General features: G+C 35.6%; 1 protein-coding gene across 16 annotated transcripts in view; it reads left to right on the plus strand.

Annotated features, from left to right (window-relative positions):
* Positions 1 to 25,144, plus strand: part of SLC35F5 (solute carrier family 35 member F5) — a 121,960-nt gene that overhangs the window by 9,448 nt on the left and 87,368 nt on the right. For 13 of the 16 annotated variants that reach the window (XR_008653981.2, XR_008653983.2, XR_010118723.1 and 10 more), the window contains 8 exons: positions 1,155 to 1,217; positions 3,718 to 3,799; positions 4,643 to 4,830; positions 10,400 to 10,481; positions 11,580 to 11,667; positions 14,742 to 14,806; positions 16,906 to 17,010; positions 20,897 to 21,056. Coding sequence is in view for 8 of the 16 variants with exons in the window: in XM_063631002.1 (XP_063487072.1) it covers positions 1,155 to 1,217; positions 3,718 to 3,799; positions 4,643 to 4,830; positions 10,400 to 10,481; positions 11,580 to 11,667; positions 14,742 to 14,806; positions 16,906 to 17,010; positions 20,897 to 21,056 (833 nt within the window). In the remaining 8 variants the exon portion in view is untranslated. Of the gene's footprint in view, positions 1 to 1,154; positions 1,218 to 3,717; positions 3,800 to 4,642; positions 4,831 to 10,399; positions 10,482 to 11,579; positions 11,668 to 12,990; positions 13,030 to 14,741; positions 14,807 to 16,905; positions 17,011 to 20,896; positions 21,057 to 25,144 lie in introns of all 16 variants that reach the window. The other 3 variants (XM_063631004.1, XM_063631008.1, XM_063631003.1) reach the window with 2 other exon arrangements.

The following is a 25,144-nucleotide window of genomic DNA, read 5'->3' on the forward strand; positions in this document are numbered from 1 at the left end:
TTACAGCGTGGGCTCTAGGGTTTGAATCTTGTTCTATCACTTGCCAATTTTTGACCTTGGGCAAGTTTTTTAACCTCTTCAGACTTTCAGCAGAGATAATGATAGACTAGCTGTGGATATGAAATGAAATCATACTTACATAGCATTAGCGCAGTGATTCTCAGTGTGTGATCCAGACCTTGAAATTGATTTGGGGTTTTTTTTTTTTTTTTTTTTTTGGAGACAGAATCTTGCTCTGTGGCCCAGGTTGGAGTACAATGGTGTGATCTCGGCTCACTGCAACCTCCGCGTCCTGGTTCAAGCGATTCCCCTGCCTCAGCCTCCTGAGTAGCTGGGATTACAGGCATGCGCCACTGTGCCCAGCTAATTTTTGCATTTTTTAGTAGAGATGGGGTTTCACCATGTTGGCCAGGCTGGTCTCAAACTCCTGACCTCAAGTGATCAACCCACCTCGGCCTCCCAAAGTGCTTGGATTACAGGTGTGAGCCACCACACTTGGCCTCATTCAGAGGTTTTTGAGGTGAAAACTAAGTTCATAATAATACTGAGATGTTTCTTGCCTTTTTTTTTTTGAGACGTAAACTTGCTGCCCAGGCTGGAGTGCAGTGGCACAATCTTGGCTCACTGCAACCTCCACCTTCAGAGTTAAAGTGATTCTCCTGTCTCAGCCTCCCGAGTAGCTGAGATTACAGGCACGTGCCAACACCCTTAGCTAATTTTTTTGTATTTTTAGTAGAGACAGGGTTTTACCATGTTGGTCAGGCTAGTCTTGAACTCCTGACCTCAAATGATCCACCAGCCTTGGCCTGTTACTTGCCTTTTTAACTAACCCATCCCTCCTTTCCCTACTTATCTGAAATGTTATAATAGTGTTGTGAAAAGGGCATAAGCTTTGGTTTTAGACTAACTTGAGTTTTAATCCTGACTGTCAGGATTAAAAATCTCTCAGCCTCAAATTTTTCATCAATAAAATGAAGATAATACCTACCTCACAATGGTGAATATGTGGCATTAGCTGCTATTATTATTAGTAACAGTTTTAGTCTTATAGGTTGATTCTGGATTTTTGCTTCTATATATTTGAGTTATGTCTGACTAGTCCTACAGTATAATGTAAGTTTCATTGAATTTTGTATCTGGTTATCTGTATTTAGTTTGCAGATGCTGAAGGTTACTTTGCTGCTTGCACAACAGATACAACTATGAATAGTTCTTTGGTAAGTGCTTCTTTTCTTGTCAGGAATGGAGAGGTGGGGTTGAGCCATGGTAGGAAAAACTGAAACAGTTTTGATGGCAGCAAAGCTATATTACAACATAGATATGGTTCAATATTGGGTGCCCATCATGAGGATTGTAATTTGGTACTCTTTTTCTCCCTAGGGATACCTGGGGCCTAGAGGTAAGCAATTTAGCTGCCTCTGAAGAGAGAGGGGAAGGGGAAACTGGTTCAGGAGTGAAAATAATAAAGGACAATCCTTTGTTACTAACCAACTTTTTCACTTCATGCACATTATTATTATCATTTAGAAACAAATATTTTTGACACTGAGACTATATAGGCAAATTATTCGTTTGTTCTACAAATTTTTTACAGTGATAAATGTGTGTTAAACACTTGTTCTAGGCTCTGAAGATACAGCTTTGTTTTACTGTGTGAGTGTGTGCGTATTTGCGAGGGGACAGGTAATAAGCAAGTAAAGTAATTGACATAGTCACTTATTTTAAGTATTTATAATCTAGTTGGAGAGGTAGTATATAAAAATCCGTTTTTTTAATATGATCACTCCGGCATCTCTTTTTTTATTTTTTATTTTTAGATTTCTTTTTAGAGACAGGGTCTTGCTCTGTTGCCTCGGGTGGAGTACCGTGGCACAGTTATGGCTCATTGTAACTTTGAACTGCTGGGCTTAAGCGATCCCCTTGTCTCAGCCTCCTAAATACAAGCATACTCCACTACTAACTTTTTATTTTTACTTTTTGTCTTGCTTTATTTTTATTTTTATTTTATTTTTACTTTACATGGTCTTGCTGTGTTGCTCAGGGTGGCATCTCTTTAAAATGTATTTTTAATGATACTTGTTTTCTTTCCAAACATGGCATTTTATCTGAGAAAAATTTTAGTTACTCTAAAATTTAATACCAATTTCGGAAGCACTGGCTTGGTGACCTTATTCACAGCACAGTTTTTTGTTTGTCTCTCTGTGTTTTAGAACTACAGTGGCATGCAGAGTAGGTTAATAGGTACTATGAAGAATTTCTTTTTTTCTGGGATCTTAAGCATCAATAAAATAATTTAGTATCATTTGTCTCTGTCAGTACAGAAGGCAGAGTTGAGACGGCAGCCTGCTTTTCTGACTACTCTTGTACTAATTCTTACTATTACCTGTAAGATGGATATGTCAAATTGCTCTAGGCCAGATGCTATAATGAAAACTTTAGTATAAAAAGAGATTATGTCTATTTCCAGACACACTGTCCCTTCATTTACTGAATTTTTTTTTTTATTTGTAGAGCTCTATACCAGGAGTTAAAAGAAGAGTCAAAGAAATAAAAAAAGTTCTGTTAATTTTGAAGAATTAGCCTAGTTGGAGATTTGTACCTTAAATATAGATACTCTGAAGAACATTTGCAAAAACAGTTGAGGAATTTATAACTACCTAAAAATATGGACCTTTGGAGCATGATTAGACAAACCTGGCTTTAATTCTTTTGTCTACTACCTGATTACTTTATATCTCAGCTTTATTCTCTAAAATTATTAATATTATTATTTTGAGATGGAGTCTCGCTCTGTCACCCAGGTTGGAGTGCAGTGGCGCAATCTCATCTCACTGCACAACCTCTGTCTCCTGGTTTCAAGCGATTTGCCTGCCTCCACCTCATGGGTGGCTGGGATTACAGGCACACACCACCACTCTCAGCTAATTTTTGTATTTTAGTAGAGATGGGGTTTCACCATGTTGTCCAGGCTGGTCTCGAACTCCCAACTTCAAGTGATCTGCCCCCCTCAGCCTCCCAAAGTTCCGGGATCATAGGCATGAACCACTGCGCCGGCCATATTCTATAAAATTATTGTGAGGACTAATGAGAAATATATGTTTAACTGCTCTAGAGTTGGTACTGAATACACAGTAAGAACTGGTAAGTAGTAGCTATTTTGTGTAAAGGTCTTCAAGAATTTTAGTTTTTTATTGAGTTTTACATAATAAGAGGAGACAATTTAGTAAATATAAATACATACTATATACCTGGTCATCAGTTTGTTATCTGCCTTCCCTGTTAGACTGCATGATCACTGAGGAAGAAACTGGTTTAATTCACCCTTATATCCCCAGGACTTAGAACAGTGTCTGACCTAGTAGGAGCTCAATAAGCATTTGTTAAATGAATGAAAAAGAATGAGAGATAATCTGTTAGCTGAGATGGAATCCGCTAGCTAAGAAAGAGATATGTTTTTATGACATCTAAATATTAGATATCATCATATGCCAATGCTGCTATATTACATTTCTAAACTGTAAACTGATTCTTTTCTGTCATTGTACCTGTATGGCTCTGTTGAGTTTCCTTTTTTAAGTCTTGAAAATTGCTGTTTAAATTTGGTGGTGAACAACCATGTTTTAGATCGTATTTGTGTCTACGTACCATCTGTTTAAATTTTAACCACTATGTTAGCTTTTATATTTGTTGTTTATATTTTTTTCTGTTACATTCCAGAGTGAACCTCTGTATGTTCCTGTGAAATTCCATGATCTTCCAAGTGAAAAACCTGAGAGCACAAACATTGATACTGAAAAAAGTAAGCAAAACTTGGAAATGGGTAGAAAGTTTACCTTTATTCAAGGCACTTCAGAACTTAGTGATGATGTGTGTTGACTGAAACACGTAGCAGTTCTGCTCCATGTGGTGTTGGCTTAACCTTCAGTCTTCTAGAAGTTTGAATGGATTGTGAATCTAATATAGTATAATCATTTTTGTATTATTTCAACTGGAAATAATTTCCAAATACCAGAAATCTCTATGGTTTCATCATATATATGTATACACACATACACACATGCATCACACATACACACACACATATATACATATACTTTTTTTTAACAAATGATATCCTCTTAAATATGCCCTCAAAGAGCCTAATAGCAAATTATAAGAGTTTTGCTGGTTCTGTGAATTCAGTCAAGAATGCCACCTTTAACGTAAGGTGCAGTATTTATCATTAATTTCCCTTGCAAAGAATGGACCTGTAGACAGTTGTTCTGTGTGCATGCCCAGGAAACTAATTCTCGTAAATTGGGTATGCGTGAGGAAAAATCCAAATAAAGTTTTACTAGAAATACTAAAATAGTAATCAAACTAAAATCCTGAAATAGGCAGTTGTGTATATACAGTACACATTGCAGAAACCTTGTTTGAATATTGGTCTCATTTTAAACCTTTTACATTTTTGTAGATGAAATCATTTTTCCTTTTAACTCTTTTAAGTGAACAAAATTGTCTCAGGTAATGATATACCTCTGGTTTACTTTGTCTTACTCTGATCATAGATGAACTTATACATTTATCAGTAAATTAAAACTTGTGAGTTTTGTTGGAGAGGAATTATTTAATTATTTCATATTATGCTTTTTCTTTTAAGCCCCCAAAAAGTCTCGTGTGAGGTTCAGTAATATCATGGAGATTCGACAGCTTCCCTCAAGCCATGCATTGGAAGCAAAGTTGTCTCGCATGTCATATCCTGTGAAAGAACAAGAATCCATACTGAAAACTGTGGGGAAACTTACTGCAACTCAAGTAGCAAAAATTAGCTTTTTTTTTTGCTTTGTGGTAGGTCTTTTTATGATATGTTTGCATATGATGTTTGAAACTTGAATTTTAAGACAGTATACATACCAACAATATAGGAATGAAGTGTGAGACATTTAGGTTGTTTATGACTTTAAACTCTGCTATTTGATGCGTGTAGGAAGTTAGGGTATCAAAATTAGTAAATGCTTGATATACCTCAAAGAGTTAGAATTCAATAAGTCCTATAACACTTCAGCTATTTATATATAAACACAAACTTATGAGCACACACAATTTGGGAAGTTCTTCAGAATTTAACATTGCCTCATGGTCAAAATTATGAATAGAGTTATTTTACACTGTGATATATGTATATACAAAGGCTAGTAAATATCCAGATAAGAGTTTACTGTATGCATTGATTTTTTTCAAATAAGTGTTTTGCAGTTTTATATTCATATAAATGAGGTTAAGTATTATTTTGTCAAGTACTCAGTATATTTCTACAGAATTTCTGGTTGTATTATTTATAGTTTCTGACTTTTTAAAGATAGAAACTGAAAAATGTGCTTAAGATTTCACATAGAATAATGATGGAGTAAATAAAGTGTTGATATTTTGGGCTAAGCTGGGATTAGAGACTTGTCTGAGTTAGTGAGAACTCTAACATGTAGAATTTAAAAAACGAATTTCTGTGCTATTTTATGTATACATCATTGGAAGTAGCCTAATCCAAGGTTTTTAAATATGAGCCTTTAAGATTCAAATTTGTACTGAGCATCTTAAAACCCTAAATAATGAAATGCTAATGTGAATGTTATTAGCCTGATTATAAAATTTTTTTAATGTCATGATTTTGCCTTTCATACTTATTAAATAGCCCATTTTTCTCCATTCCCTGGCTCTACTAATAACACTATTCTTTATAGCAGATTTAAAGATATGTGCAGATAGTAGCCTTTTTAAGAATTAATTTTTGAAATTATAATAAAGTATACATAAAATATACCATTTCGATCTTTTTTTTTTTTTTTTTTAAAAAAAAACAAAAAACAAACGGAGTTTTGCTCTTGTTGCCCAGGCTGGAGTGCGATGGCGCGATCTCAGCTCACCACAACCTCTGCCTCCTGGGTTCAAGCAATTCTGCCTCAGCCCCCCGAGTAGCTGGGATTACAGGCATGCGCCACCACACCCAGCTAATTTTGTATTTTTAATAGAAACGGGGTTTCTCCATGTTGATCAGGCTAGTCTCGAACTCCTGACCTCAGGTGATCCCCCCCTGCCTCAGCCTCCCAAAGTGTTGGGATTACAGGCATGAGCCACCGCTCCCGGCCCTGATCATTTTTAAGTGTACAGTTAGTGGCATAAAGTACATTCACATTGTTACGCAACCATCACCCCATCCATCCACAGAATTTTTTCATCTTATAAAACTGAAACTATCCGTTAAACAATAACTCCTCTTTCCCACCACCCCCAGCCCCTGGCAACTGCTATTCTGTTTCTGTTTCTGTTTCTGTGGTTTTGACTACTCACAAGTACCTCATGTTGAATGGAATCATACAGCATTTGTCTTTTTGAGACTGGTTTATTTCACTTAGCATAATGTCCTCCAGGTTCATCCAGGTAGTAACTTGTGTCAGAATTTCCTTTCTTTTGAAGGCAGAATAATATTTCATTGTACAGATATACCATCTCTTGTTTATTCATTATTCTGTCAATAGATGCTTGGGTCACTTTGACCATAAATTGTCTTTAAAAAATAGCAACGTAAAATACATTGTGAAAGCAGAGAGCTAACAGATAGTTTCAGTTTTATAAGATGAAAAAATCCGACCAGGCAGGGTGGCTCACGCCTGTAATCCCAGCACTTTGGGAGGCTGAGGTGGGTGGATCACGAGGTGAAGAGATAGAGATCATCCTGGCAAATGTGGTGAAACCCCGTCTCTACTAAAAATACAAAAATTAGCTGGGCATGGTGGCGCACACCTGTAGTCTCAGCTACTCAGGAGGCTGAGGCAGGAGAATCACTTGAACCCAGGAGGTGGAGGTTGCAGTGAACTGAGATTGCGCCACTGCACTCCAGCCTGGGTGACTGAGTGAGACTCTGTCTCAAAAAAAAGAAAAAAAAGAAAAAAATCCTGTGGATGGATGGGGTGATGGTTGCACAACAATGTGAATGTACTTTATGCCACTAACTGTACACTTAAAAATGATCCAAATGGTATATTTTATGTATATTATAATTTCAAAAAATAATTTTTAAAAACGCTGTTATCTGCACATACCTTTAAATCTGCTATAAAGACTAGGGTTATTACGTAAAAATTTACATAATACATTTCTCTCAGAGTTTTAAGTTAGGAAAAAGTTTGCTTTTTCCAAGGAAGGGAGATAGTTCCTTTTATGAGACAATAAGCTGTGTAACTCAAGGATTTTCCTATTGCCTCACTGCCTTTTTGCCTACAGATGAATTGTATGCTCATCTGAAGTAGCTTTCTTCCTTTAAACTGAAGTTTCTGATATAATCATCACGTTCCACAGCCAGCTCCCACTCCATTACCCATTTAATCTGGCTCTTATCTTTTTACTGTTGTTTTAATTTTTACCGTATACAATTGGTCCTTGAACAACATGGGTCTGTATTACGCAGGTATGCTTACACACAGATTTTCATCTATCTCTGCCACACCTAAAACAGCAAGACCAATCCCTTCTCTTCCCCAGCCTTCTTACACAACATGAAGATGACGAGGGTGAAGACCTTTATGTGATGATTCATTTCCACTTAATGAGTAGTAAATGCATTCTTTCTTATGATTTTCTTAATAGCATTTCTTTTCTCTAGCTTACTTTATTATAAGCATATAGTATACAATACATATAATACACAAAATATCTGTTAATCGTTACTTATGTTATTGGTAGGGTTTCCAGTCACCTGTAGTCTATCAGTAGTTACATTTTGGGGGAGTCAAAAGTTATAGCAGATTTTTTATTGCCTGAGGGTTCGTCCCCGGATCCCCATGTTGTTCAAGGGTCAACTATAGATGCTTTTATTACACATCTCCTTTGAAAACTGGGTAGCATATAATTAATACATTTTAGTCCTGCCTGACACTCATTTAAAACAAGCAAACAGAGATCCCAACTAATAAAATAACATGAATATATGAGACTTTAAACTATTTTTATTACGTATGTAATTATCATACTACAAATCCCAAAGATTTTCTTTTGATTTACGTGGCAGAATATTATTAACCAAGTTATCACTAAAATAAAGGCATTTCTTTGGGAAGTCAGAGGAATATAGTCCAGACATACAGTTGGCCCTCCAAATCCTTAAGTTCTCCCTCCTTGGATCCAACCAACTACAGATCAAAAATAATGAAGGTGAAAAAATAGAAGAACAGCAATACAACAGTAAAAATAATAGAGATTAAAAAACAATAGCACAACAGCTATTTACATTGTCTTAGGTACAAGTAATCTAGAGATGATTTAACGTATATGGGAGGATGTGTGTAGGTTGTATCCAAATGCTATGCCATTTTATATAAGGGACTTGAGCATCTTTGGATTTTGATACGTTTGGGGTTGGGGTCCTGGACCCAATCACCTGCAGATACTGAGAGAAAACTAGCTTTTTGGAAACCTAGCTTAATAGAATGATAAGCTTTAGATAAGGTTAAGAGCAGTGCTGTTCAATAGAAATATAACATGAGCCTCAAATGCAGGTCACAAACATAGTTTTAAATTATCTAGTAGATACATTTAAAAAAGGAAAAGGAAGCAGATGTTATCAATTTCAATATTATATTTGGATTTAGCCCACTATATGTAAAAATATTATTTCAACATACTATTGATGTAAAAATTATTGATAAGATAGTTTGCATTCTTTTTTGGCACTAAAATCTTCTAAACCCAGTATGCATTATACTTAAAGCACTTTTCAATTCAGACCAGCCAATTTCAATTGCTCAGTAGCCATGTGTGGCTAGTGTCTGATGTATTGGACGGTGTAGATCAAAAGGAGTTAATGATTGCTATATTTGCCAGTCTTCTTTGAATATCTTTGGTCTTACTAGGTTTTTTTTTTTCTGTAAAAAATAATTTAGGTGATACTGGCTTTATCAATAATATCTCTTACTATATATCCAAAGTAAATGAAATCAGTATCTCAAAGAGATGTCTGTACCGCCATGTTTATTTTACAGTATTCATCATAGACAAGATATGGGAACAACCTGAGTGTCTATCGATGGATGAATATATATAGTACATTTTCATGGCTGAACATAATGTAATATTATTCAGCTCTAAAAAGAAGGAAATCCTGCCATTTGCAACAACATGGACAAACCTGAAAGACATTATGCTAAATGAAATAAGCCAGGCATAGAATGTCAAATACTCACAAATATGATCTCACTTATGTATGTAGAATCTAAAATAGAAGCAAAGAGTAGAATAGTGGTTGCCAGAGAGTAGAATGGTAGGGAAATGGGGACATGTTGGTCAAAGAGTACATAATTTCAATTATAAGATGAATAAGTTCTGGAAACTAATGTATATGGAGCCTTCAGGTAACAGTACTATATTCTTTACTTGTAATTTGATAAGAGCAGATTCTTAAGTGTGTTCATCACGTACACACACAGAAAAATGGTAACTATGGGTGATGATGGATGTGCTAATTAATTTGACTATGGTAATCAGTAACAATGTTATGTGTATATTAAATCATGTTATATGCCTTGAACATACACAATTTTTATCAAATATTAATGTTTTGTGACAACTTAAAAATGAATTACTAATGAAATTATGAAATTTATTAATTATTTGCTATAATTATTCATAAATGGTTGTCCTCTGAAACAATGAAGGGAGATGTATGGACAATTTTTATTGGAGGATGGTTGAGATGGGTCTTCTTTGGTGATGAGGGTGCCATGGAAACAAGAACCAGAGAGTGGAGTTTGGGGAGAGGTAGAGAATGGGAAGGTTATTCTGGAAAGAATTCACAGCTAATGAAGGATTCTTATGACCTTTGAATGCTTCTTATCTAAGTGATCTGTTTTTATTTTTTTTTTATTATTTACCTTGCACCTCAGCCTCCCGAGTAGCTGGGATTACAGGTGTGCACTACCATGCCTGGCTAATTTTTATATTTTTTTTTGTAGAAATGGGGTTTCACTGTTTTGCCCAGGCTGGTCTTTCTGGGCTCAAGCAATCCACCCACCTCAGCTTCCCAAAGTGCTGGGATTACAGGCATGAGCCACTACGCGCAGCCTAGATAAAGCAAATTTTTAAATTGATTTGACACTTGATTTTACTTTCATTAAAAAAAAACAAACCTGAATGCTAATTGTTAACCAACTATTGTTAAATTTTAAGGGAAATTGGGTAGCAAGTCTTAGGTCTGATTATAAATGTTTGTCTTTTTGGGGAGCCTGTGATTTTTTCAATACAAAGCAATTTTTAAAACATCTTGAGAGAACAGTATTTAGGAGGAGAACAGAAGAGGGAATTCTGAATTGTAATGACAGATGTAAACATGTATTTCATTAGGGTTCACTTTGGTTTTCTTTTCCTTTAGTGGTTTTTGGCAAATTTGTCATATCAAGAAGCACTTTCAGACACACAAGTTGCTATAGTTAATATTTTATCTTCAACTTCTGGTAAGAAATTCGTCTTTAAAAATCTGCATTATAAATCAGTGTATATATTTCTGGTATATATGTGTGTACATATACAATATTTTTATCTTGTTATAGCTTCTTACATTAGTTCTAATATACATTAGTCTATTATAACTGCCTTTTAATCTGTATACAGTCAGGTGCTGCATATGATGTTTCAGTCTACAACAGACTGTATATACGATGGTGGTCCTATAAGATTATAATACTGTATTTTTACTGTACCTTTTCTATGTTTAAATATGTTTGGATACACAAATACTAACCATTGTGTTACAGTTGCCTAGAGTATTCAATACAGTAACATGCTATACAAGTTGGTAGCCTACGAGCAGTAGGCTATAGCATATAGCCTAGCTGTGTGGTAGGCTCTACCAATTTAGGTTTGTGTGAGTATGCTCTATGATGGTGGCACAAGGATGACATTGCCTACCGACACACATTTTCTCTGTATTTATCCCTGTTGTTAAGCATGACTATAGTTTCATGCCTTAGCTTGTGCTATTTATGTTCCTTCAAATACTTTACAATATTTTTTATATAACAGTATATTAGTTTTATAGGCTGGCTTTTTGTATTGTAGTTGCCTTTCCCTTCACACATCCTTTCCAGAGATCTTTTTCTAGACCCTTTGGCTAAAATGTAATTGCTTATTTCAGAGCTATAATTTGCCCTATGATAGGTGTTTTGTTTTTAAGATTGAATCACCTTTCAAATCTGGAAGACAAAAGTATTTTTGAAGCTATAAAAATAACTTTAGGACACAGGCTTGATTATGATGAAGTCAGCATGTTGCTCCAAATAAGATTTAAGTTTCCTATTAGTTTAAAATAAATAGGACTGTACTTGATCTGTACTGTTGAAATAAACATGGTTAAGTTTGGAGGCTATTTTATGCATGAACTTTAAACATTTCAGTCTAGTCATTACTTAACTGCAGTCATTTTCTTAGTTAAGAGTGACAAAAATAATTTGAAAGGTAGGTATATAATTTGCTTATTTAAACAATGAAGTTGGTAGTAAAAATGTTGACAGTATTTAAACTCATACCATTTTTAAATTCTTTTCTCCTCATAGGACTTTTTACCTTAATCCTTGCTGCAGTATTTCCAAGTAACAGTGGAGATAGATTTACCCTTTCTAAACTATTAGCTGTAATTTTAAGGTAAGAATATAGTGTGATAGCTAGTTTACTCTGCTTAAAAATACAATGTTACAATTTCTGATAGTGGCACCAGGGTAGTTTATATTGTAAGAGCAAAGAAAGATGGATAAAAGAAGGCTTTAAATGGACATGATGCTACTTAGCCCTGTCACATCCTGCACTAGGTTTCTAAACCTTCCTGGGTAGGGTAACCGGAGGGAAAACCCCAAGGCTGCTTTGGTTCCCATTCATGTGTCTGCAGACTCATCAAGTATTGGACTGACGTTCACACTTAATGTGGCAGCGTAATCCTCATAATCTCCCAAGTTTCTATGTCTTTTTCTTAAGGCAAGTTCCCCCCGTTGTTCTGATTTTTATTTCTCCTTTTTCTACTTCTCGTCCCAGCTACTCGGGAGGCTGAGGCAGGAGAATGGCGTGAACCCGGGAGGCGGAGCTTGCAGTGAGCCGAGGTCGCGCCACTGCACTCCAGCCTGGGTGAAAGAGCGAGACTCCGTCTCAAAAAAAAAAAAAAAAAAAGGAAGCTAACATTCAGTTTTCTCTAATTGTCTAAGCCTCAGGTGATGTTTCAGTTATTTTCTGTAGAATTCATTTGGCAATTTTGCACTACTGCATAATATCAGTGTTGCTGATAACTATACTTAAATATTTTATTTTTTATTTAACTTTGTGTATGTTTGTCTTGTCTTCCCTACTGGTTTGTAAACCCTTGAAGGCCAAAGGCTTGTTTTATATTTGTGTCATCAAAGACCTAGAATAGGGCTTTGCCCACAGACAGTACTGAAGAAAGATGTGTTGGTTTGATAAAACTGTTATTTTTATGAAAGAAAATCAGAGAAGGTAGCAGGGTGATTTCATGGAGAGTAGTGTTTCTTGCCTATCAAAACTGAGATTGAATAAGAGCTCTGCTGTTTGCCCTGGGGCAGTTTTCTTAAACTCTGAAAGGGTTTCCTAGTTGAGAAAATGATATTATCTATTATACCTTGCAGCCTTGTTTTAAAGTTTAGTGGTAATAGCTATGAAGTGTCTGGTATTGGGCAGTCATATAAGACTGGTAGCTCTTATTATTAAATGTTTTTCTTTTTTAGGTATAAGGGTAAATTAACCACGGTTGCTCCAATGGGCAGGTTGATCCAACTAAGTTATCATTTAGACTTTATGGCCACTAGGGATTTATTCTTTTACATGGTTTGCTAATGTCTTAAGCCAAGCAAATGTTTGCGTTAGGGAAATATATTTGTATTGGAGAAGTAAATGAGGTTTTATTTTAACTTTATTGAAAATATGCGCTAATTTATAACTTTTCTTCATGGTATCTTAATAAAGACTTGATAAAGAAGGAAATGGTTATAAAATATTGAACTTGTAAGTATTTTGACAGAGTACATTACTTCTTCTCATTAAAGTAGGTAGACGAACAGAGGTTGGCAAACTATGTTGGGCCAGCTGCTGGTTTTGTAAATAAAATTTTATTAGAACACGGCCACTCTCATCTATTTGCAAATTATCTATGGCCATTTTAGCACTACAGAGGCAGAGTTGAATTGCAATACCATGTGGCCCAGAAGCCTAAAATATTTACTATCTGTACATTTTAAAAAAAGTGTTACTTAGAAATTTTTTGTGTAAGTATATGTTCTTAAGAATTATATATTAAACATTGTTTAATATTTTGTTTTGAATTGGCATTTTACTAAGAGATTCAATTTCTGAGGATATTAAAAGAATTTTACACAGCAACAATCTTGAAGGGAATCTAAGCAAAGAAATCTCATTTCATCAATTGAGAGACAAGAGTGTAGCCTCAAGCCAAACAAGTTGGAATCCAATCCCGTCTCCATCATTACTAGTTTAGAGATCTTGGAAAAGTTCCTTACATTTCTGTGCCAATTTTCTCATCTGTATATTGGGGATAATAATAGGATTTCTCTCATAGGATTATTATGAGGATTAAATGAGTAGAACTTCTAAAGTGCTTGGAACAATGTCTGATACACAACAGGAGGTGCTCACTATATTTAGCCATTATCATAATCATCATCATTTAAATGGAAACAAAATCCCTGGTTTCTAATATATTGTGGATACTCAATAAATAATAGCTGAATCTGAATATGAACAGTGATTATTACAGAAAATTGTGATGATTTAATTGAAGGGTTTGCATATTTAATGTAAGGACTACACTTGAGTTCTGATGACATCTTTCCATAAGGGAATACATATTTTCTTTCATTTTCCTCTCCCACTGCCACCCTGGTCTTTCTGATCAGGGTGAGAGAATTAGGCTAATTTTTTTTTAATTAGCAATATCTCATCTACTTGAAAACATGCTACAATTTATAAGATTCATAGAAATAGAAAGACAATGTAAGTTCCCTGAGGACAGGAAGCACATCTGTCTTGTTTACTTCTGTAACCCGGTGCTTTGCCCATATTAGATGCCCAGCAAATAACAATTGAGTTTATGAATGACCTCTGATATCTCTACATCCTTAATTCAGTCTTATTTTTATCCACTAAAATCATGAGATTAGTGAAATTGTTTAAGCACATAAGGATAGTTTTACTGTTAATTTAGATTTTACCAATAAGCAAGAGTAGTACTATTGCTGGATTTATATGGGTCTGATATATTTGTATAATCCAAAAGAAAGATTGGAAAGGGATGACAAGTTGGTTAATTCATTCTTAATTGAAAGACAGTGGATAGCATAGCACATAAAAGCACTGGGCTCTGGAGTAAAACTGGCTGTATTTCAGTCTCGGCTATGTGATCTTGGTCAAGTTACCTTACCTCTTTGTGTATTAGCTTTCACATGTAAAATGGGAATGGCAGTAATAACACTTTCTTATAAGGTATAATATTGTACATTTTGTGAGGATTAAATGAGTTAATACAAATATAACACTAGATTATATTGATATTGTTAGATATTATTATTGAAATTGCTAAATTATTTGATAGTTTTACCCAAAGTTGAGATTAGTCTTGATCACTTATAAATAATTTTTATCTTTATGATTAGCCTTTTCAGAATTCTTTAGCTCATCATTAATGACTGTTATTCTCATAGCATTGGAGGTGTTGTACTGGTAAACCTGTCAGGGTCTGAAAAATCTGCTGGAAGAGATACAATAGGTAAGTACTTGACTCTGGATTCTCTCTGTTAGAGTGTACCAGAAAGTTCTTTGTTAGAGTAAACAAGAAAAATGTGCATGCTCATGCACAGATACACATACAAAGGGTAGGCACTAGCAGGGTGTTTTTTTTAAACTTTTGCTTTGGAAATAATATAAAAAAAATGCGTAAATAGTTTAGTGAATTCTCATAGCCTTCACTCAGATTTTTCAAATGTTAACAACTTACATAACTATTATACAGTTATAAAAATCAGAAATTAACATTGATTATAATACTGTTATCTATAAAGCCTTTTCAAATTTTGCCATTTTTTCCACTAATGTTCTTTTTCTGATCTAGGATCATTTATTGCATTTAATTGTCATGTTTCCTTAGTTTCCTTTAAATGCAGAACTGTTCCTCAGTCTTCTTGTCTTTTATGACCTTGACACTTTTGTAGGGTACCACCTAGTTGGTTTGTAGAATGTTCCTCAATTTGCATTTGTCTGACATTTTCTTTGGTTAAATTGAGGTTGTGAATGTATATGTTAGAATATAATGGAAGTGATACTATTTCCTGATCAGTGCATTCCACCAAAAGGCACATGATACTCATTTGTCCTGTTGCTGGTAATGTTAATTTTAAGGTGGTTAAAATTAACCACCCTACTCCAGCGTAAAGTTACTAATTTTTCCCATTGTAAGTAATAAGCATCTTGTGGGGGATACTTTGAGGCTATACAAATTTCCTGTTGCTGTCATATCTTCACCCACGAATATTGTCATTTACTCTTGATTCTTGATTCATAGTTACTGCTATGGTGAACACTTAGATTTTGATCCATTGCTTAGACTTAACAAAAACAAAAGTAATCAGAACCTAGCTGGGCTGAGCATGGTAACTCATGCCTGTTATCCCAGTGCTTTGGGAGGCCAAGGTGGGAGGATCGCTTGAGGCCACGAGTTCAAGACCAGCCTGGGCCGCATAGTGAGACCTCATAATAAAAAATAAACCTAGATTAATTATTTCTCTTTGAATACTTCTTTAGATATTTGAGGTTTATTGAATAGAACAATGCTTTCTAAATTATTCCTAGCTACTACCCAGTGAGCTGTGCTTTGAACCTCCCCACCTCTTTCTCACCCAGAGCAGCTTTGTGTATATAAAACGATATATATATTTGGTATGTGCATGTGTATGCAAGGTTTTGTTGATGGGCTTTTCCTTAGCCTTAAAAAAAAGTTTGAAAATAATAAAAAAAATTTAATAAAACATTCATCTTTTGAATAATTGATTAAAGTATTGAATGTGACCACTTGGCAGAACATTATTTAGCTGTTTTGAAAAGTTTAAATGTTTTCGAGAAAGAGTTAATGAAGAGAATCAGTATTTATTATTCATGTACTGTGAGATCTGTATTATGTTAGCTATTTTGGGACATTAAAAAGTATAAATTATGTGTTTGCAGTTTTCAAGGAGTTCTTGATTTGGAACAATATGAGTTTTATAAAATGAAGCTACTAGGGATTAAACTAATACCATACTTGACAATAATAAATATTGTTTAAAACAGAAGACAGGACGGAAATACAGCCCATTAGAGGATGCTTTGTGGAAGAAATGAAACTTTAACAGAGCCTTTAAGATGGGAGTGGTAGTGCAATACATATTAAGAATGATATATGGGGGTAAGGAAGACAATACCAGCAACAGCTTAGTGATGGAAAGAAACATTTGTTAAGTTGGAAAATGCCAGGTGTCAAGATTGTTTATGTAGGGTAAAATAAGAAACATGCATTTCTAAATTAAAAACAAAGTATTACTTTGGAGTTGTATTATTATAATATGTATAGGTTTTGGTCAGATCATTGAGGTGAATGCTTTTGCATTCATTTGTTAACACATTAAACTCCTTCCTGTACTCCTAGAAGACGTGGCTGGGGTAGGCTATACCTTTTCATTATGTATCTTTATATCAGTATAAAGGTGATTTATATCATTATATGTCTTTTCACTTTTGTATATTCTTGCAATATTATCTGACACATTATTGGATTTTACATGTATATTGAATGAGTTAATGAGTGGTTGCTTTAAATCATGTCCATTTTTACAGGTTCCATTTGGTCTCTTGCTGGAGCCATGCTTTATGCTGTCTATATTGTTATGATTAAGAGAAAAGTAGATAGAGAAGACAAGTTGGATATTCCAATGTTCTTTGGTAAGAATATGTTTAACTTGGGAGGCTATTTACTCTAAATGATCAACACAGGGTTTTGCCTTTGTTTTTTGGAGGGAATAGGGAAGCCTTTTTTTTAATTCCATATGATTCTTTAAAACCATTTAAAGATTATGAAGGCCAATCCCAATGTTTTCCTTATTTCATCCTGCATGGTTGTGCACCTATGAGGGAAAGCCCATCTCCTCACTGTGAGACAGAAAGAAACTCCTAACACTTTTTTCAAATTGATGTCTTCAGACTGCAAGTCAGATATTTATCTCATTGATATGACAAATTTTTGCTCTTATAAGCATGTGAGAGTTTACCTGCTGTATTTTACATTTTGCCATTTTTGAATAGTTAGCAAAGGACTGGGGAGACTGCCCCCGAATTATATGTTTAATGCTGTCGCAGTCTATATACTTACGTACATTAAAAATTGTGGGCCATTTAAAGGCTTTTCATTTGCATTTTATCTTTAAGACACAGACACTTTTGTAACATAGATTCATTCTCAAATTACCCAATTATAGTTTCTGGATATGGTTTATAAATTTTCCCTTGCCTAACATCAGTTCAGGAAAGAACTTGCGCTATCTGTAGGACTGCAGAAGAAGAACACATTGACAAGGTATCTTTCAAAAGATATCTGAATATAAATAGATAAAGAAGCTCAGTGATAAGAGTTCAAAGTGTAGCTTACAAGGAGTCAGGAGACCTGGAATCCAGCTGTTGTAACTTTATTTATCTCATAGGCATCTGAAATATCAGGAAGTTGGACTAGATGAATGGCCTCTAAACTGTGATTTAGGGAATAGGTAGGCTCCTGGGATGGTTGGAAGGAAATAGAGCTGCATGCAGGGGTCTAGTTCCTGGACTCCTTTGCTGCTTCACCTGTGGAACAGCTCTACTTTGTTGAGCATTATGCACTAGAATTTTATTTGTAGTAAAGATTTTTCTTATGGCTAGGCTTGGTGGCTCATGCCTGTGATCCCAGCACTTTGAGAGGCTGAGGCAGGAGGATTGCTTGAAGCCAGGGATTCAAGATCAGCCTGGGCAACACAGGGAGACTGCATTTCTATTTTTTTTTTTTACAGACTATTTTAAAACTAAAAGTAGTTTAAATACTTGTACCTAAAGACTAAGAAAAATAAAATGTTTGAAAAGCCATGAGGCTGAATGATTGCTTAAATTCTTTTTAAATATAGAATTCAAGAAATATAGCATAATAGCCAGGTTTGGTTACATGTGTTTGTAATCCCACCTACTTGAGAGGCTGAGGCAGGAGAATCACTTGAGTCCAGGAGTTCAAGTCTGCAGTGAGTTATGAATGTGTCTCTGCATTCTAGCCTGGGTGACAGAGTAAGATGCTGTCTCTTAAAAAAGAAAAGATAATTTTAATGATATTTTATTTGAGAGTCATAGAAAATTTTATTTGGAATGGAATAAAATGCTAGTTTTTTTTAGTGTTATAGGTAGGTAGTTGGGTCAGTGGTACTTTTTAAAAATTTAAACATTGACAACTTGCAAGAAAAATTGCTTAATTTACTCATATTAGGGAGAGTGCATATAGACAGGTAGCTTGTGTTGGTCCTGTTCATATGTGATGTGATATGTAAAGCAATATCGATCTGCCCTGGGCTTTAGAATAGACAGGATTCGGAGAAGTTAGGATTGGGATGTTGGGGGCTCTTCAGGCAAGGGAGTGTGAGCAGAGGCTTAACAGGGAGCAGTGAGTAGATCTGAATGATTGTGCTGGAACTTCGCTTTGTGGAAGAAGAACAGACAGGCATGTAGCGCCAGATTCTGGGCAGTCTAGGGAATAGGTGGGGTCATTGGGACTTTTGTCTCTAGGTCAAAGGATGTTAACTTACATGGGATTTCATAGACTCAGCACTTCAGGGACCAGAAAATAGATTTAGTTCTTGGTAATGCCACATTTTGGTGTTTCATTAAAACAACTTTGTAATGTTATTTAAGCATTTTAGGTCATGTGTCCTTTCTGTGTATGTGTTCTTTTGTTGTTGTTTTTTTAATCAATAGATGTCTTAAGTTGGTGTATTAGTCTGTTTTCACACTGCTATAAAGAACTACCTGAGACCGGGTAATTTATAAACAAAAGAGGTTTAATTGACTCACAGTTCTGCATGGCTGAGGAGGCCTCAGGAAACTTACAATCATGGCATAAGGTGAAGGGGAAGCAAGGCATGTTTTACACACTGGCAAGAGAGAGAGAACTTGTGAAGGGGGAACTGCCAAACACTTTAAAACCATCAAATCTTGTAAGAACTCACTATGACGGGAACAGCATGGGGAAAACCACCCCCATGATCCAGTCACCTCCCACCAGGTCCCTCCCTGACACGTGGGAATTACAATTCGAGATGAGATTTGGGTGGGGACACAGAGCCAAGCCATAATAGTTGGGCTCCCTAAAACAGGATATGAGATGGGGAATTTGTGTGGGTGATTTATTGTAGGGAGTTTGCTGAAGGAAAAACTTGGAGTGAAGGAAGCAAGATAGAGAAGGGGAAAGAACCATGTGGCACACAAGTATAACTGAGGTTTGGCCCAGTTCATTGCAGGTACTGAGGTGGGGAGCAGAGGGAGAGCAACTAATATGTCTGGGCCTTGAGCCGTGATGACTGGCCTCGTAAAGCCTCCATCAATTAGTCATGAGCTGCAGAAGATGGGGTGGGGTGGAGGATGGGAACTTGCTGGGAAAGGCAGACTTATTTGACCCCCTTCACAGAAGTGGGGTGGCAGTGAGTCTTTAGCATCAGATAGAGAGTGGGTGCTCCTGCCCTGTTAAGATTTAACTAGGCATCCTAAAGACCGGTTTATTATTTAGGTGACATAGTAAGTATCAATTATATATCTACTGTAATTTAATTTTCTTTTAAGAAAACTATATAGTTACCGCATAAATCATATAGCAAATTTGTGACATAAACTGTATAGGAAGTACAACAAAATTTATTATACAATTGTAATCTTTTTTCTTTATAGTCTTTACTTTCACATGTATATAGTCATATATAAACTTAATTTCTATAATAATATTAGCTAACTTTTATTAAGTGCTTACTATGTGCCAGATACTATGCTATATTTTGTGTTTTGTCTAATCTTCCCAGCAACTTAATTAAATATTATTAAATATTATTTTATGTTTATAGATTGGAAAAGTGAGGCTTAAAGAGGTATAAGGCTTGCACTACTATTGAATGATAGATAGAGCTGGGATTGGACCCAGGCAGTCAGACTGCCGAGCACACACTTAACCACTATGTGGGATGGCTTTCCTTAATAACTAGTCAGTCTGTACTTTGCTCATATGTTGAATAGCTCTTTGTGTGTACATACTTTCTCACTAACTAGTTAGAGGTCTGGGAATGCAGGAACCAAGAGTTTTATCTCCTTTGGAACCTTCTTCCATTATTGCTCGCATAGCACAAGTGTTTTGGACATAAATAATTGAATCAGAGAGCAAACCGTCTAATTCCTCAAAATTAATTTAGGCTGAATACACAAACACATACATACCAGTTATTTCTTTTAAGTTCTAGGACACTATATCATCAGTAGCTAAGGTTAACAACCCTTCTTGTTGAGTTGTTCTAAGTGGTTTTCCATAGCAGTTGCTCCCATACAGTGTGGATAGTTGAACTGAGTGATCACCAGTTGCTTCAGACAGTTTTGTTTTTTTTTTTGTGGTGTTGAGCTATTCACAGGACTGACTTAAAAACAAACCAACAGAAGTTTTAGCTAAGGAAACCTCCCAGAGCGCTTTTGTGCAAAACCTAATTTTGATTTTAGAGTTAATAAGCTTGGAAAATAGAAATGAATCACAATTTTAACTTTTGTCTCTTTTATACGTGTTCAGGTTTTGTAGGTTTGTTTAATCTGCTGCTCTTATGGCCAGGTTTCTTTTTACTTCATTATACTGGATTTGAGGACTTCGAGTTTCCCAATAAAGTAGTATTAATGTGCATTATCATTAATGGCCTTATTGGAACAGTACTCTCAGAGTTCCTGTGGTTGTGGTATGTACTGTTTATTCTCCAATTATTAATTATCAGTTGATTAATTTTTGGATATTTTAAGCATTTATATTTGTCTGTTTGCTGGTGGCCCTTCCTGTGCACCCCATTCTGCAACACACATACAACTGAATACTTTAACTCCACTAGAGCAGGGACTTTGTTTTTTAACTTCTGTGTGCCCATTCCAGAGTAGTGCCTTGTCCACAGAAGGAGCTCAATAAATACTTGTTGAATGAAAGAATGAATATGAATGATCTAAATCTGTAAAAATGTTTTAGAAAGTGGAGTATTATGCAAATGAAAGTAGTCATTATCTAATGGATATCCAAACATATGAGGTATGTATGCCAAATATGAATGCATGAGTTCTAATTGAGAATCCAGGAGATGGTGCTTATTTAAGAGGCTTTGGAATATCTGTTTGCTTGTTCATAGGTGTTTTTGTTTTACTTATTTTCAGGACCTTTCATATGGGTGAGCCAGATATGTAAACCTTAAACTCTGATTGATTTGAGATGTTAACATACTTTGATGTGCTATATATCCAATATATTGATATGTGGTGATAAAATAATTTGAAGACAGTATCATGTATGGAGTTTGAGAGACCTTTCAAATAACAGAGCTTTATACTTAGTCCTATTTTTATTTAATAGAAACTTGAAATGAATAGAATGAATAAAACATAAATGAATAAAATGAATTTTATTACATACCCATTGAAACTGGTAACTAGTTTTCCCTTGTAAAAGACTGCAACAGAAATAGACTTTTTTGCAGAGTCTTCCTTAATGCTCTGCCTATAGTGCTGTGTCTCCCTGCCCAGTTGAGGAATACCTATTTTCTGGGTATCCCCCATATTACTCTCTTTTGTGTAATACTTAAAGATTTACTTTGTATTGTAGTAATTTATGTTCTTATCTAAACTCCTTTGCTGATCTAAAATTCTTTAAAATCATAATCCATTTACTCATTAATTTTTTCATCTTTAATTATGTACATTTTAGATACTCGATTTTTTTAACCTCAACTATTGACAGATGACAAAAGGCTTTAGCCATCAGCTAAATTGGATCCACCTTAAAAGCTGGATTAAGTCAAACAGGCTTTATAATTCTACCTCACAGGTTTTTTATTATAGTACTCTATATGATAAATATCCAAGAACGTATGCTATATTTGACCCTGAATGCTCTTTTCACAGAGCAGCTAAGTAGTGGGAACCACAAGTACTTAAGTTTCCTTTACCTCATCAATAAGGACTCATTGTTCAGCCTCTGTTCATTAATTCTAGTGACACTTTATTGAGAGATAGCCCCTTTTATTGCAGGACAGCATTATTAATTCTGACATATACTGAGCTAGATTTTACTTGGCTATAACTTCCATGGATCTGTAGTCCTAACTATATACATTATGGTTTTATCTTGGCTTATAATTCATTTTCTCCTTATATACCCAAATTATCAGTCTTTATAAATGGCTCATCTGTCTCCATTGGGTATAATATTTTCTTTGAATTCAACAAGATTGTATGCAGATAGATATTTCAAAATTTCATACCCACATTGATAATTCAAAGTGAAAATAAAGAGCTTAGCTTTCGGTTAGGACAATTGTTAGAAAAATGGAAAACAACAAGAAAATATATATATATATATTTGTATTATTATACTTTAAGTTTTAGGGTACATGTGCACAATGTGCAGGTTTGTTACATATGTATCCATGTGCCATGTTGGTGTGCTGCACCCATTAACTTGTCATTTAGCATTAGGTATATCTCGTAATGGTGTCCCTCCCCCCTCCCCCCACCCCACAACAGTCCCCAGAGTGTGATGTTCCCCTTCCTGTGTCCATGTGCTCTCATTGTTCAATTCCCACCTATGAGTGAGAACATGCGGCGTTTGGTTTTTTGTCCTTGCGATAGTTTACTGAGAATGATGGTTTCCAGTTTCATCCATGTCCCTACAAAGGACATGAACTCATCATTTTTTATGGCTGCATAGTATTCCATGGTGTATATGTGCCACATTTTCTTAATCCAGTCTATCGTTGTTGGACATTTGGGTTGGTTCCAAGTCTTTGCTATTGTGAATAGTGCCACAATAAACATACGTGTGCATGTGTCTTTATAGCAGCATGATTTACAGTCCTTTGGGTATATACCCAGTAATGGGATGGCTGGGTCAAATGGTATTTCTAGTTCTAGATCCCTGAGGAGTCACCACACTGACTGCCACAATGGTTGAACTAGTTTACAGTCCCACCAACAGTGTAAAAGTGTTCCTATTTCTCCACATCCTCTCCAGCACCTGTTGTTTCCTGACTTTTTAATGATGGCCATTCTAACTGGTGTGAGATGGTATCTCATTGTGATTTTGATTTGCATTTCTCTGATGGCCAGTGATGATGAGCATTTTTTCATGTGTTTTTTTGGCTGCATAAATGTCTTCTTTTGAGAAGTGTCTGTTCATGTCCTTCGCCCACTTTTTGATGGGGTTGTTTGTTTTTTTCTTGTAAATTTGTTTGAGTTCATTGTAGATTCTGGATATTAGCCCTTTGGCAGATGAGTAGGTTGCGAAAATTTTCTCCCATTTTGTAGGTTGCCTGTTCACTCTGATGGTAGTTTCTTTTGCTGTGCAGAAGTTCTTTAGTTTAATTAGATCCCATTTGTCAATTTTGGCTTTTGTTGCCATTGCTTTTGATGTTTTAGACATGAAGTTCTTGCCCATGCCTATGTCCTGAATGGTATTGCCTAGGTTTTCTTCTAGGGTTTTTATGGTTTTAGGTCTAACATATAAGTCTTTAATCCATCTTGAATTAATTTTTGTATAAGGTGTAAGGAAGGGATCCAGTTTCAGCTTTCTACATATGGCTAGCCAGTTTTCCCAGCACCATTTGTTAAATAGGGAATCCTTTTCCCATTGCTTGTTTTTGTCAGGTTTGTCAAAGATCAGATAGTTGTAGATATGTGGCATTATTTCTGAGGGCTCTGTTCTGTTCCATTGATCTATGTCTCTGTTTTGGTACCAGTTATGCTGTTTTGATTACTGTAGCCTTGTAGTATAGTTTGAAGTCAGGTAGCATGATGCCCCCAGCTTTGTTCTTTTGGCTTAGGATTGACTTGGCAATGTGGGCTCTTTTTTGGTTCCATATGAACTTTAAAGTAGTTTTTCCCAATTCTGTGAAGAAAGTCATTGGTAGCTTGATGGGGATGGCATTGAATCTGTAAATTACCTTGGGCCGTATGGCCATTTTCATGATATTGATTCTTCCAACCCATGAGCATGGAATGTTCTTCCATTTGTTTGTATCCTCTTTTATTTCACTGAGCAGTGGTTTGTGGTTCTCCTTGAAGAGGTCCTTCACGTCCCTTGTAAATTGGATTCCTAGGTATTTTATTCTCTTTGAAGCAATTGTGAATGGGAGTTCACTCATGATTTGGCTCTCTGTTTGTCTGTGATTGGTGTACAAGAATGCTTGTGATTTTTGTACACTGATTTTGTATCCCGAGACTTTGCTGAAGTTGCTTATCAGCTTGAGGAGATTTTGGGCCCAGACAGTGGGGTTTTCTAAATAAACAATCATGTCATCTGCAAACAGGGACAGTTTGACTTCCTCTTTCCCTAATTGAATACCCTTTATTTCCTTCTCCTGCCTGATTGCCCTGGCCAGAACTTCCAGCACAATGTTGAATAGGAGTGGTGAGAGAGGGCATCCCTGTCTTGTGCCCGTTTTCAAAGGGAATCCTTCCAGTTTTTGCCCATTCAGTATGATATTGGCTGTGGGTTTGTCATAGATAGCTCTTATTATTTTGAGATACGTCCCATCAATACCTAATTTATTGAGAGTTTTTAGCATGAAGTGTTGTTGAATTTTGTCAAAGGCCTTTTCTGCATCTATTGAGATAATCATGTGGTTTTTGTCTTTGATTCTGTTTATATGCTGGATTACATTTATTGATTTGCGTATGTTGAACCAGCCTTGCATCCCAGGGATGAAGCCTACTTGATCGTGGTGTATAAGCTTTTTGATGTGCTGCTGGATTTGGTTTGACAGTATTTTATTGAGGATTTTTGCGTCAA

Source organism: Symphalangus syndactylus, chromosome 22, assembly GCF_028878055.3.
Source record: "Symphalangus syndactylus isolate Jambi chromosome 22, NHGRI_mSymSyn1-v2.1_pri, whole genome shotgun sequence".
In the NCBI taxonomy this organism is placed as follows: Eukaryota; Metazoa; Chordata; class Mammalia; order Primates; family Hylobatidae; genus Symphalangus; species Symphalangus syndactylus.